The 15488-nt window shown below is 44.4% G+C and overlaps 1 protein-coding gene across 7 annotated transcripts in view; it reads right to left on the reverse strand.

Moving 5' to 3' along the window:
* Window positions 1-15488, reverse strand: part of MGAT5 (alpha-1,6-mannosylglycoprotein 6-beta-N-acetylglucosaminyltransferase) — a 330034-nt gene that overhangs the window by 173400 nt on the left and 141146 nt on the right. For all 7 annotated transcript variants that reach the window (XM_039229960.1, XM_039229959.1, XM_039229962.1 and 4 more), the window contains one exon: window positions 14135-14299. In XM_039229960.1, the coding sequence (XP_039085891.1) occupies window positions 14135-14299 (165 nt within the window). The remainder of the gene's footprint in view (window positions 1-14134; window positions 14300-15488) is intronic.

Genomic DNA, 15488 nt, shown 5'->3' on the forward strand with positions numbered 1-15488 from the left:
CCAGGGCACAGAACCTGAGGGCCAGGCCCCACTTTTCCTCCGAACTCTGGATTAGTCAGTTTCTGGAAGAACAGACACACTTCTGGCTTCCCACTGTAAGTGGAGAGTACTGGCAAAGGCAAGTGTGCTCAAAGGAGGGCAACTGGAGGGCAAGGGATCAAGACTCTGCACCAGCAATGGCCTGGCGCCAGACCCAAGGATGGTAGAACACAGGACACATGACCCAAGTCTGCCAAGATGAGTAGGACTTTCTCTGGAAAGCAAAGCCAAGATCAGCAAGTAGAAGCATCCAACAAGAGCAGAGCCCTCCCAGGCCTCAGGACCCTGGGGCGCAGGCTGGGGCTGCACTCCAGGGAGCACCATTCATTTGGACCAACGGCCGCCAAATGTTTTCTAGAAAGAGCAAGATTTAAGTATTTTCAGCTTTGAGGGTCATAAGGTCTCCACGACAGCTTCCACAACTTTTCATTTCTGGAGCAGCAGCACAGAAGCACCATGTAAGGAAGGCAAATGGGCAAGACTATTTTAAATCTGTCTTCCCAAAAATAGGCGGTGGACCAGATGTGGCCCATGGGTCACAGTTGGCTCCTCTTTGATACAGACTATGATGCAAATGTGGTCCACAGAAGTTGTGTGACATTTAGAATTGTTCACATAAGACTGGAGGATCATGCTTCAAGGATTTTGGAAAGTCACAGTCGCTCACTTTGGAGAAAAGATTAGGTCATCCTAATCTCTTTCATTTCAAAAGGCCCTGAGGCACACCTGGGTGCCTCAGTCGATTAAGCATCTGACTTTGGCTCAGGTCACAATCTCGTGGTTCGTTGAGTGTGAGCCCCACATCCAGCTCTGTGCTGACAGCTCAGAGCCTGGAGCCTGCTTTGGATTCTCTCTCTCTCTTGCTCTCGCTCTTGCTCTCTCTCAAAAGTAAATAAACTTAAAAAAATATAAAAGGCCATGAAAGCCTGGCTCTGCAAAAAGAAATAGACAAAATGGATGATCTCACAGGCCATTCTGACAGCAGCAGACACAGAATACAGACCGCTAGGCTCTTGGTCCTATACTCCTTCACCAGAGCTCACAGCTCATAGCCTGGTATCCTTCAACTTGTGGCCAGCTGATGTTCTGAAATCTTCTTAATGCCAGCCAGCCAATCACTAGCCAGCCACCTATTTCTCTAAGACCTTGCTGCATTGAAGCCCTTGTTTCTGCTGCCCTGGCAACACACGGAGAGAATCCAGTGGCCAGGGGAACCTGTGAGTCTCCGTGCCCCCGACCTGTCACCCCCGGAGACTAAGACCAGAGTGCTCAGATACTGAATGTCATCAATAAAAAGGAGCCTTATAGAGACTGTGAGGCAGGGCCAGACCTTCACCCCACTACTCCAAGATTTTAACCCTAGTAGAGGGGAGCAGAGTAGTTGAACTCAAACAGTAAGAAAATCTGGACCCTAGATACAGACATACCATTATGACTTCTACAAGCACCATCTTTCAGGACACATTCATCTATGATCAAGAGCCCAATGTAGGTCAAGCCTCACAAATACCACATAGAACTAATGACAACTTCACTGTGGCCTACTGAGGACTCAAGGTCACACACTAATCTCCCCAAACTGGAGAATGGTTTCTTTAAAAAAACGAACATTACATTCCTCAACAAAAGTTTTTTATTTGAATACACAGAAACATATATACAGGAAATTCATCTCCACAAACTGTAACCACCTCATGACCAAAAATCCCAAACCCCACCCCAAATGTGTGATCCTTCTGCTAAAGTCTTGACTATATTTAGCTTATTCCTTGAAATGAATAGAACTTGCCCCCACTTTGGTGCTTCTCATCCAATTTTAAAGCTCGTTAGCTTCGGTTAAAAGGTCTATGGAACAAAGTCCCACAGAGAGCCTTTTAAAACCATTTGCCGAAACCATTTTGATCATTATAATGATGGCCGTTATTTTCCAAGCGCTGTGTGCCAGCCCTTCTTCATATGCACCTTTTCATGTGGCCTCCCCATGTCCGGGGAGCTACTTTCTGTGTACAGATGAGGAGATGGAGATGTTATTTCCCTCGGTGTGCTGGCCCAAGTCATCCCACTGTTGGAACTCAGATTCGAACCCCAGCAGCCCGAGCAGGGAGCCTGTACTCCTGTCGCTGTGTACACCCGGGTCTTTGCATGTTCCCTCTGCACAAAACAACCTTCCTCAGGTCTCCTCGTGGCTCCCTCCCTCCCTCACTGCAGTGTCTGTTCAGTGTCATTTCACGGAGGTTTGCCCTGACTACCTACCCCACGGGAATCAGCACCCTCTGCCCTGCTATCTCCTGACCTGATTTACTGCTTGATTTCCAAATTTTTAGCAGTAAACCTTTATCCTTTCTTATAATATAGAAGTGCTGTGGATAAAGTCTTTTCTTTTCAAAATACCACCCTATTATTACATAAAGTCAAAGACAGAGATTATGGCTGCTTTTTTCGTCACTGGTAACCTAGATGCATGAAAATGGCAGCTAAGGGAACCCCTCGGCACCCTTAGATGACAGGTCAGCGTGTCCGGCCACAAGCACGCACTCATCACAGGCTTTCTTAGCCAACTCAGCTGCTACTAACAGCACTCTGCTTTAAGGGAATAACAGTCCCCCCTACATGGCATAGCCATGGGCCAAAAGCCACCTTCTTAATCCTCACAACATTCCTGGAAGTACAGGGAGGCAATTTCTCACCATGTTACTGTTTGACAGGGGCCAAAACTATAAGGAAAGAAAAGACCTCATAAGCATCACCTGGAAGACACCCAATTGGGATCAAGAGAGGCACTGAGGAGAAACCAATGGAACTTCAGTCAAGCGGTCTATTATATTTCAATGTCATGTACCATTAGATTAAACTTTTACAAATCTTCTCTTTGCCCCAACCCCAACGAACCCTGAAATAGAGTCCTAAATATTTACTTTGTTCTCATGTTCATCTTGCCATAACCTGTACTGCTTATATTAACCATACTTAATGAAAGCAATTATTGAGAAAGTTCTATTAGCATAAAGTTTAGACAGGTTAATGACTGTCTTCCCTTGAGAGCTGAGCTCTACAGTACAGGAATTCCCCTCCCTACGATGGAGTGAGAAGACAGGGGGGTCAGGCACCATTTCCAGACTTCAGTTCGTGGTCACCAGGACCGCATGACTTCTACCATTTGATTATGCAAATTCCTGTCGCTCACTCCTATCCCTCTCCTTGTCCCTAAGATGGCTACAGAGTTTGAAGGTCATTCCCAAGGCCAAAAGGTCAGACAAAGCCAACGGTCCTCTTGAACTACGGTTAGAGAAGCTCTAGGCTGAGAGTCAAGGAAGGCATTGTGAGCAGTGCCAATCCTCCCTCCCTTCTCCCCCACTACACGGTATGGTGCTCCATTCACAACAGAAGCCCTGGTTTCTCACCTGGCTCCATTTCCGCTGCCTGACTCAAGGCCTGGCATCATCCGGGCAGTGTTGGTTGTGTAAAACATCCAACAGTGTCTGCCAGATTACATGTGTACCCCCTCCCTCTTAATAAGGTTATTAGCCCCAAAGGGCAGGGTCTGTAAGTAACTGGGGTTAAGACACCATGCCGGGCTCTCATGATCTCACTGATACATGATGTCACAGCATCCTCATGGGCACATGAGGGCAGCATTGGCATCACTATCTCCACTATACAGAGAATGAGGCTGAGGCTCAGTGGTAAGTAAGATACCAAGAGGGAGTAAAGGAGGTGGCCAGGAGTTCTCCTCAAGACTGTCTAATGCCAAAGACGAGATGTAGCCTGCGACTGCCTACCAGCGTCCAGAAATCCCTTTCCCTGGGTCTCTATACTAGTCTCCCTATAAAATACGGCCTTAGGACTGAGTAGTTTGCACACTCGATAAGCACTGACCATGCGCTGCTACACTCTGGCTCACGGTCAGATTCTTAGTCCAGTTAAGAAGTGCACGTCCGTAAGGAATCTACTCCTGAAATCGTTGTTACACTATATGCAAACTCACTTGGATGTAAATTAAAATAAATGAATTAAAAAGTAAAAAGAAGTGCACATCCCAATGGCCAAACATTACTGAGCTCTTAATTTGTGCCTGCCCTTGAGGGGTTCCCACGTATGAATTCATATGATCATGACAATGCCCTGGTGCAGGTACTTTATCCCCATTTTATTGATGGGGACACTGATGGGGTTTATCCAAGGACACACAGACAGGAGGTGGCACAGCTAGAATGTGAACCCAGGATGTCAGCGTCCAAAATCTGCGTCCAAACCACAATCCCATAGCTGCCATTCAATCCTGTCACCAAAGAGGAGGTGTGGGGGGAGCGAGAGCACAAGTCCTTCCCTTGACGCTCATTGTGGCTCTTCTGTAATAACCACTTTAAGAGCCCATCTCTAGCTGCATGGAGGTAGAGAGCAAGTTCCCACTATTCATGTTGACTTGAAAAGCTCACCCACATGAAACGTCAAGACAGCTTGAAACTGGCGAACAGCATAGCCGGCCACCTCTCACAAGGCCAATCAAAATGCAGTTTAAACCCTCCATCGACTCCAGATACATAGTCCCTCTGCTGCCTCTGTCAAGGCTACGGGTTCTTAGCATGACACAAACGGACTTGGGTGCTGTGATCCTGACCATGATGTCTGTTGAATGTGCAAAGGTAAAGAAAAAGGAGACCGTTGTGGCCAGTAATGAAGATGACGCCTGCTGCCCAGAACTGTGGCCCTCTCAGTGACCCATCTAACTGGATACCCCTTTGCTGCCTTTTTAAACTCAGCAAAGAATTTGAGGCCACCTTCACCACATCGGCTTTCTCTCTTCCTTTTCTGAGATATACTAAGAAGGTAAAAACATCAACAAAAACTAGAAACTGATTTTCATTAAGGTCGTCTGCTTTTAGAGACTATGAGTATACAAAATCAAAAAGCATAGCTTAAAAAAAATTCCATGAAAACCCCACAAGCCTCTATACCTAAGAAGCCATTTTAACTACCCAGATACAGTCCCCTGTCCCCACTGAAACAACTTTAATTTCACTTTTTTTTTTTTTTTGAATTTTTATATCTCAGGCTCTGGAATGCCTCTATTAAAATATGTGTCAATAAAAACAGGTAAAGGATGGTTGGCTCGGTCATTTAAGCTTCCCACTTCAGCTCAGGCCATGATATCATGGTTTAGGAGTTCGAGCCCCAGGTCAGGTTCTGTGCTGATAGCTCAGAGCCTGGAGCCTGCTTCGGATTCTGTGTCTCCCTCTCTCTTTGCCCCTCTCCTGCACATGCTCTGTCTGTCTGTCTGTCTGTCTCTCTCTCTCTCTCTCTCAAAAATAAACAAACATAAATTAAAAAAAAAGAAAAACAGGGGCGCCTGGGTGGCTCAGTTGGTTAAGCCTCCAACTTCAGCTCAGGTCACAATCTCATGGTTCACGGGTTCGACCCCCGTATCAGGCTCTGTACTCTCAGTTACCTCAGAGCCTGGAGCCTGCTTCGGATTCTGTGTCTCCCTCTTTCTCTGACCCTTCCCTGCTCACACTGTCTGTCTGTCTGTCTCTCTCTCTCTCAGAAATAAATAAAACATTAAAAAATTAAAAAAAAAAAACAGGTAAAGGATGGAGTGGCCAAGACAAGGGAGTATGTGTGAGAAAGCATATGCTAAGCTGTGGCTGCAAAATGTCTACTGAATCAATACCATATGCAGACTGATAGCACAACTGTATCCACATACCTCATTTAGCCAAATTAGACCAAGTGGGATCTGTCACCTTCTGATTAAAACAAACAAATCTATTTCAGTATGTCCTATCTCTGATTCACTGAGCAGCCCTGTGCAGGGACATTTTTATAAACAAGACTAACCCCTACACAAGTGCCCAAGGTCAGTCCCACAATGCAGGTTCCTAAGGGCTCCTGTTCTTCACCCTCAAGCGGCTGGGAAGAACAACATTCCACAGGAAAACATACTCTGACGTTGTGAAATGAAAACAAGCCACGTACTCTTTGAAACGTCAGTAATAAGTCCAAAGGCATTAGTATTCGTGGGTTCCTTCGGTTCTGCAAGGACTATTCATTCAGAGCAATCTTTATTGTAGTATAGCTAAGTTAGAACTGTTGAAATCCTACTTAATCTCTAGCCACCAAAAATGACAAAATAGGTTATCTTATTATAGCACCTTAGTTTTCAGAAAGTGTAGTAAAGTGAAAGCATTTTCCCCTTTGAACAAGTTAGCAGTCAGCTTTCCAGGTGCTTCTGGGAATTCCCAAAGTATTCAGAAAACTGTCAAAGCAGGTGGTGGCCAACACAGTGATCTAGAACTGTCCATGTGGCCATCACTGTCGTGGTAAAAGTTCTAGGGCAGTGGATGACCTGGGACATGTCGCAGAGAGGGAGGAGTGCATTCAGCTAGACACCTACTGGACCTGCTATTTTGCCAGACTCCCAGCAAAGGTATTGGGTTCAAAAGAAAAATGTGGGATATTTTGCCCGTGTCTTTAAAGAGCTTAGATCCTGGCTGTGGAGTCAGGCAAAGTAGGGGAAGGTCTAAGGATGTACATGGCACTCATGAGAACACAAAGCAAGGGCACCAGAAGGGTTGAAAGGATCTCATGACGACCTTTTATGGAAGACAGTGCTTCAGGTGAGTCTTGAAAACGATGGTAAATTAGAGCCAGAAAAACAAAAGGGCGTTCTAGGCAGAGCACAAAAATATGTAAAAGTGTAAGAGCATAAATAAACAGGCTGCTATAGGCGTGGCTAGCTCCAGCTGCGAGGCACTGGGCCACAGCAGCATTTAAAATGGGAGACAACGCCTGGGCGGCTCAGTCAGTTAATTCCGCTCAGGTCATTATCTCACGGTTCATGAGTCTGAGTCCCACCTTGGGCTCTGTGCTGACAGCCTGGAGCCTGGAGTCTGCTTTGGATTCTGTATTTCCCCTCTCTCTCTGCCCCTCCCCTGCTCACACTCTTTCTCTCTCAAAAGTAAACAAACATTAAAAAGAAAATAAAATGGAAGACAAAAGATTAGTGTTCTAGAAGCTTTGTCCTCTGAACCCTCCAGAAAAGTTGGAGGCGGCCTTAGGACAACTGTGGGAATCCAAACCATAATGTGATAAGGGTCTCTGGTAGTCATTCCTGTTTCATCTTTTGTGTGAAATCTCTTTAGGGACCCTCCCCCCACTATGAAACCCCAGGGTGACCTGCATGATCCACGCATATCCAATCAGGATGTCACTGAGCACTGTGACTAGGTCATGGATACGCAAGATGATCAGAACCTTCCCCAAGAATGCTGCCAGAAACCGAGAGGCTTCTGGGACCATTTCTGCCATCACCCTGGGAAGATGGCCTTAGAATGAAGCCAACTCAGAAGGCAGTACAGCTGACCTTCTTAAAGATGGTTCCCATGTCTGTACCCAGCAGTGCTGAGCTCAGCACCATCTTCAGAACCAGCCAACTGCATGGGCCCCAAACTCCTATTCTGCTTAAGATTTTTTGCCTTTTTCAAAGAGATTATTGATAAATATATAGATTTCCTGCTATGCCTTTTATAAAGGTCTTGAAGTATTGACAAAAAAAAAATGTCTCTTTGGGAACTCTCAAGTTTAAAGCATTCAAATGAAGAAACATACATGAAAATATTTTCTAATCTATATAGCACTAGACAAATATTAGTTATTATATTCACTATCAGTGGTGATATTCTAATATACTAGCCAATGCCATTTCCATTCTTACATCCATTGTGTAGCTTTTAACCTGTAATAAACAAACGTTCATTGAGTGCTGACTTTGTACCAGGCATGTGTCTAAGTAGTTTATTTATCTCACTAAACCCATAAACAACCCCCATGAAATGGGCAACTACTATCATTTCGCCAGCTGTGTAGCTAGAGAAAGGTTAAGAAAGGTGCCCAAGGTCACAAAGGAATGAAGTGATGGAGCCAGGAGCTGAATCAGGGCAGCTTGGCTCCAACACACTGCCCTCCATGAAGCCTTTCATGTCCTGCGCACTGCGACCAATCTTCCAACTTCCTTTAAACTGATATTCCTAAACAACTGGCTCACAGCAAAGCAATCCGCATTGACATATGGCTACAGTCTTCACAGGATCCTGCCTTTGCTGGCTTGTTTCCTCAATAAAGGCATCACCCAGTCATGACGACAGCTCCTCCCTCGTCCTTTCCCATGGTCCACCAGTGTCCTGCTCACATCAGCCCCACCAGACCTGGGTCTCCGATCCCCCCTTCCCCTGGGCATCAGGCACATGCCTTCCCCTGCCCACTGCACTAAACTCTCTCAGCTGGCTTCCCATAGGACCTCTTTAAAGCAGCTCACTTCCACATGGCCACCAATTCTTCTCTGTCTCATCGCATTATCCTCCCGCTTTCTTTAAACCCTTCTCAGCTGTCACTGCCTCCAAAACAATACAAACTCCTGAGTTTTACAAGGAAACCTCTTCTCATATTCCCACAACCTCCCTTTTCAGGATGGTCTCCTTTTCTAGTGCTCCAAACACGCTGTGTAGGGCGTTTCGTGCCGTAAAGTAGATGTTGGGGGACGTGTCTTGTTTTCCTTAACTAATTTAATTTACTCTCTCATGTCTTGATAATTATATACTCTGCTTAAAATTAATAAAATAGAATTTCCTCTAAAACATTCTTGTAATTTAAATCCACTCTCTTAGACTACTTTGCCATCATTATTCTGAATTAGCAGCTCTTTCATGAAGAAATAATTACCTTCTATATAAGCAGGAGTAAAATGTGTGTTGCCAAAAATTTACTGGTTTGGGTCCAGGAAAGGAGTTTCTTAAGGTCAGGATCTCAAAAGTGCCTTCTGGGAATTTATAAAAATCTCTTTCTTAGAGGGCTCAAAGATCGGTTGCAAAGCTCACAGTGGTCGGGGCTGAGGACATGCAAAAAAAAAAAAACCTTGCCAGGAAGGGACGGGGAGACTTTGGGTCTCAGCTGGCCCATCAGTCAAGCGCAACATCTCCAGCATCTTTCCACACTGGTCGTAAGTGCAATACCAGATTCCAACAATACCACGTAGCTATGAGTTTCTCAACCACAGTACAAGTGACATTCTGGGCTAGATAGTTCTCTGTGGCGAGGGCTAGCCGGTGCACTGCACAATGTTCTGAAGCATCCCTGGCCTCTACCTACCGGATGTCAGGAACACCTTCTCAGTGTGACAACTAAAATGTCTCCACACATTTGCCAAGTGTGGCCAGGGGGGACAAGATCGCCTGCAGTTGAGAATGAGAGCTGTAAACACCATGCTCAAAGGTCAGCATCACTTCTCCTGAACTGTATCTTCTTTTTCTTCATCTTGCCCTCCTTCTTCTCCTTCTTCATGATAAAAACCAAAACAGCATGACACATAGGTGAAAACCACAACAATGACACGTTTTTCTAGGAAGATACCAAAAGAATTGTTTCTCAGAGGTAGCCAAGTAGTTATTCCTGCTCTTACAAAGAATGAAACAGAAAGAGACACGTAGGTAGAAAAACACAGTTGTTTCTTGCTCACATTAGTAAGAATGTGCCTTACAATCTCACCTGTGGCCTGCTTCTCGGCAGCATCAGCGGGGGAGGGGAGTCACTGCCCGGCCATACCTGATCCTAGGAAAGCCACCAGTTGGGCTGAGCATGGGCTGGGGCACTTGGGGTGCCACTACCCACCCCACAACGGACAGTGTGGGTTCCCAAACAAGGCAACAACACAGGTGCAACTTAATTTCAAGGTCCATTGGCAGCACGAAAGGAAGAAAATTGCACTTCCAAATACAAGTCCTGAAACTCAGCAGGGACATTTTTCATTTTCAATTTTTAAGTGGTAGAATAATAATTATGGTTCTTTTTTTTTTTTTTTTTTTTTTTAATTGAGAACAGCATCCAGGCTCAGATACACTGCACGTCCCCTGCAAATACTGGAAATACACTGCATGTAGCTACTGACGTTTGGGAAACGCAGGAGTATCTAACGTTCAGTGTAGACTAAGTATTAGAAAACGGCCACGGAGTTGTGCCTGCACCCTCAATTCTGGGCCATGTTTCCCAAATGACCAGTATTTCAGCTTATGTTGAATGACAGCAGCTAGTTTTTTAAAGTATAAATAAATATATGCAGAGGCACACACGTACCCATGCCCTGCCGCAACTGATAGGGAGGGAGGCACAATGTGCTCATTACCAAAATATTATAATATAGAGTTTTACCCATCACATTCTATAAAAGCTCTGCAGCACAGAAGCGTCTGGGAGAAACTCAGGACAGACCAAAAAAAAAAAAAAAAAAAAAAAAATTCGACTTCATTGTTGGTATCTTCTAGGATCTGAGAAAGGGAAATAAGTAAGATATCAAGCCTCACTTCCAAGCAAATCCCCAAAAGCAGAAATGGAAAAGAGAAACCAGAAGGAGAAACTTCTTTTAGCAGTGAAACCAAATGCCATCCCCTGTGGCATAGTCCAATCCATGCGGGCATTTACTGAGTACTTCTGACAGGGAGGCTTTGAATAAGACGTTATGGATGAAAAAGATGAAGGGGACACTGTCAGTCCTCAGAAGGCAAGCAGTGTCATTATCATGTATTTTTTACCTCTCCCCTATGTTAGCACATGGCAAAGCTGCTATTTCAGGCCCAATGCAATTCCCTCCACTTCATCATTTAAGACCGTAAAAGTAGAGAATAGTAGAATTGCTCTTTCCAAAAACAAAAGTGTCATTCTGAAAGTGGATGATTTGGGCAAAGAAACATTCAAGTTCTTTCAGGGAGTCTATCTGGAGAAAGAGATTTACTATGCGATTGGCTGCAGGGTGTGGAGTTTTTTTTTTAAATCTGGGTTTTCATTTCTTTGACTCACCTTCATCTTCAACAAGACAAACCACGCTCAAAAATGCAGTTCAATCTAATTCTTGATTTCACCGAAGTTCATTTCCAGCTAAATTTCTCTAGGGGAACATCGCTTTCACATAATAAAAAAGCCCAAGAGTGATAAATTTGGAAAGAAAAGTCATTTTGGATAAAAGGTAAGAGAACACAGGTAAACAGGGAAAGGGAGCGTTCACGTGTATGCGCACGCACACACCCATACACCACAGCTATTCCTAAAAAGAAAATGAATTTAGGGAACCCTTCTTCAGCTGCTATGGTACCCAATTTAGAAGCAGTTTATAGCCAACCAGAAGATATATCAGCAAGCAATAAGACACAACAGTAAGCAATCAGAAACATCAGCGAGCAATAAGACACTAGAGTAAGCAGTAAAGACACACCAGGGAGAACATTTCTGAGCAATTACCACATGTCTTAATGCAAAAAGAGAGAAACAAAAACTTCACTCAGACAGCACTGGAACCCTATAAACATGAACTCTCTCACAGCTCAAGTGCCATTTCTGCTATGACGACAGAGGTAATGAGGACCGAATGGCCACTGATCGGACAGAGGCCAATAAGTGGTTTTTATCCTGAACAAGGGCTATACATTTGTTTTTGTCCTTCATTTTGGCCCCCCCATCTATAGATATGGCAAATCGTTTAGAAATATGTTGTTTGACTGACAAAATATAAAGGCCGCTCCACGCTCTCCGGGAAGTAAAGTAAGACGCCTCTATTTTTTCTTTCCCTTCTATATCCACCATGGCCATCACAGTGTCTAAGGCAGGAAGGGATATGCACCTGACATAAGGGATAAGCTTGTTTTTGCACGGACTCGTCCAGAAACAGACCCTGAGACACAGAGAACTCCCTTATCAGACAGGTTATTAATTATCCCAGGAAACTGTCAGCTCTCCAGCCACCTCGAAGAAAATGGTAGCCCGAGTCACCCATTTGTGCCGATTTACAAATGAAAACAAGAAAGCTGAAGCAAATACTCTACGGTGCTAGGTCCTACACTGAGCTCAGGTCCCTAATCAAAGGTCCCCCCTCACCCAAACACTTCAACTCCATAAAACCAGTGAAACCTCTAGCTTCTTGTAGATGTTGAGAAGACGGAGTGAAATCATGTGCCTCCTAGGGCCCCAAACAGTAACTGGTTATTTACTGGACGGTTCCTAGATGTTCGCTTCCTCCCCTTCCTTCCAACTGTTTTCTGGGCCACAATGCATTTCTAGTCTGTAACTCTTCCATGAGGCACTTATGCCACAAGCCTCCCCACCTTCAAGATGTACCTTCCTGTGTGGGAAGCCTCCACAGCTACCTCCGCTTACAGGATCACCATTTGTGTGATTTTATGCATATGCATTACTTTCCGAATGGGCCATTAAAAATCTCAAAGACAGTGTATCACACACAAAATATACCAAGGAGTAAGACCAAGGTTAATTAGTAGCGACACAACTCTGAAGTTGCTCCCGCCTCCCCCCAAAAGAACACATGAAATACATTGGTTAAATATTCGTGAAAATGCAGTACCAGTGGCATGATCAAAAGGAGACCCACTCAGAACCAACTACTTAGAAAATGTGCTCAAGAGGTTTGTGTTAACTGAGTAAGCCAGCTCCAAACACGGGCCTGGGACCCCATCTGAAAGCAGGAGCCACTAACTTCCTCCCATTTCATTCCTGGACGTCTACCTGCAATTCTGTACCTTGGAGCCCAGGCAGGGAAGTCTCCCTGTGAACCTGGCACATGAACAGGACAGTCAGAGGCAGCAACATCCCTTCTCGGGGCAGAGAATGACAACAGGTATGTTTACATGGGCCTCATAGGATGGAGGCAGTGGGAGGCAGCGAAGCTAAAGGCAGTCACTCCACTCCACGTTGGGAAATAGGATAATGCAGAATTGCCATGAAATCAGATAGGACCTTTTCAATAGCATTTCCTACTGGGGACAGGACTGGGGGAGTGGAGACTGGAGAGGCATGGCTTCCATTTATTAATAAGCAGCTCAACACAGTGGGAGGTTTTCTTGTCTAATTACAGAAGCTGTTGGAAACTGCAGGGAAGAAAGGATTTATGGTCCAGATGACACTGCCTCTGTGTTGTAATTAAAAGTTATTTTTAATACCTTTGTTTGGTTGGATCCTTTGGATTATTAGAAATATATTTTGTAATTTAACACTTGCTAAAGGGCAAGGAACAGAACAGAAAGGTAATGCAACAAGCTTGCATAATGTGAAACCATTAAATGTTTTGACACTGGAAGGTAGGAAAGGAAAAGAATCGCTCCCACTTAAGTCCATGCATTTCTACAAGTAAGGGGAAGAGATAAACCAGAGTACTGAGTTAGATTTTCAAAGTATCAAAAAATAACCCAGCTACTCATTTTATCCACTAACTAGAGTTTGGATACCACTGCCAGGAGTGTAAGCAACTCATTTACAACTGTTCATCCACAGCACCTCATCCTAACTCTTGAGCTCTTCACTCTGTCCTGGGTTTCTAAGAAACAATAGTGGTCACCCTAAGAAGAGCAAGTCCCAGCTCAACCACAAAGACTCAGAGATCAACCCCGGTCAGTGTAATGGGGCATCTGACGTAAGCCGTGGACAATACGTGCTGTGTGTGACTTGGGCATGGTTTTTAATACATTTTTCTTCTCTCATCTAGTTTTAAGAAGGGACGAGGCAAAATGCATCCAGTGAAAACTGCAGGGTGGCTTCCATGAGTGACCACAGATTCAGCCCAAGATCAGGAAGGGGACATTTATTTCCTAAGTACTTTTCCAGAATTTACACTTCCCGGTAGACACATGGGAGACATTTTCTACAACGGTGGCTCTTCCTGAACAAAGGAAGGATAGAGTCTATTATATGGAACACACTTTTGAAACTGATAAAAACAGGGAGAAAGAACATCTAACCAGCATCAGCTTCCCAGATAACCTGTTTCATTTCATCGTTACCCATGCTACAAATCTTCTCATTAAATGTGAATTCCAGGAGCTCATTACGTGAAATATGTCACAGAAACCGCCAGATACTACACATCAAGATGAGATTTTAAACGTGTTTTAACATGTTCATCAATAATAAATTTAAAATGAGCTTTCCCGGGGCCATAGCACATTTATGGAATTTATACCAGTAAGAAGCACTGTACTGTTTTATTCTTTTCCCAGTTGCGAGCAGAGTCTGACTCCATGTCAGGGCACACAACTGCAGCTCTTACCTGCCACATTAATTTTCTCAAGCGCGACCAAGCTGGGAACAGCCGTGGTGGAGTTGGTCGAGTTCGTTCCCGTGCCATTGATTACGAGATTGTCCACCTTTGACTCTAACTTGCCAATGCGCTGCAATATATTATCCAACAGCACAGCAAGTGTTTTCTTCAGATCTGCAAAAGAAAATGCAAGGAGTTTAAACATTCTTTGACCCTAGTATGTCTGTCTGGTGCACGTCCTTGCTCGCTAGCTCTCCCTCTCCCCTTCCTCCACCCCCCGCTCTGACTCTGATATGAAGAACAAAGAGTGGCACAGTCAGAAAGTACTGCTTAAAGATCTGCCCTAACAAACCAGATCTGGTTGTTTTTTTTTAAATGTTTTTAATGTGTAATTTATTTTGAGAGAGACAGAGTGCAAGCAGGGGGGAGGGGCAGATAGAGAGAGAGAGAGAGAGAGAGAGACACAGAATCCAAAGCAGGCTCCAGGCTCCGAGCTGTCAGCACAGAACTCAACATGGGGCTCGAACTCACAAACTGTGAGAACATGACCTGAGCCATCTCAAATGCTTGAATGACTAAGCCACCCAGGTGCCCCTTTAATAAGCTATATCTTAAAGATCACAGAGGCCATCTTCAAGTGGCCCAGACTGTACAAATCAGTCTGTTCTGCAATGCATGTATGCCAATAAGTGACATAAAATTAATTCTGGCTACTAAGTTGATAAAGAAGATTGTGTTACTTAGCATCCTAACAAAGCACTCTATTAAATTCCTCCTTCTTATAGAATGAAGGTCTGACCCATAGAATCCCAACTCCAAAGCGTAGGTAACATCTTGAGGTAACTTCTGGATCAATTTTATTGTTATTTTTAGTGCTATATACTCTAGTATCTCTCTCTTTTATTTTATTTTATTTTTTTTGGCCAAGTCTTTATTTCAGTTGATTACTCACAGTAATAATAGAAACTATACAGTTCTAGATTCTAGACATGCTGGATAACTCAGAGGTATCTGTAGTGAAATTTAGAAAGATACTTAAATTAAGACCAGATTCATTCATTCAAGAAATGTTTACAAAACAAGTGCTATGTGCCAGGCACTGTTCCAGATGCTGGGGTTATTTTCTCATGATGCTTACATTTAAGAGCTGATTCCCTTCTGGGGCACCTGGATGGCGCAGTCAGTTAAGCACCCAGCTCTGGATTTTGGCTCAGGTCATTAACTCATGGTTCACGAGAGCCTCACATAGGGCTCTGCGCTGACAGCAAAGAGCCTGCTTGGGATTCTCATTCTCATTCTCTCTCTTTCTCTCTCTCTCTCTCTCTCTCCCTCTCCCTCTCTCTGCACCTCCTCTGCTCACGCT

This window comes from Hyaena hyaena, unplaced genomic scaffold (genome assembly GCF_003009895.1).
Source record: "Hyaena hyaena isolate Hyena2069 unplaced genomic scaffold, ASM300989v1 scaffold_41, whole genome shotgun sequence".
Classification (NCBI taxonomy): domain Eukaryota; kingdom Metazoa; phylum Chordata; class Mammalia; order Carnivora; family Hyaenidae; genus Hyaena; species Hyaena hyaena.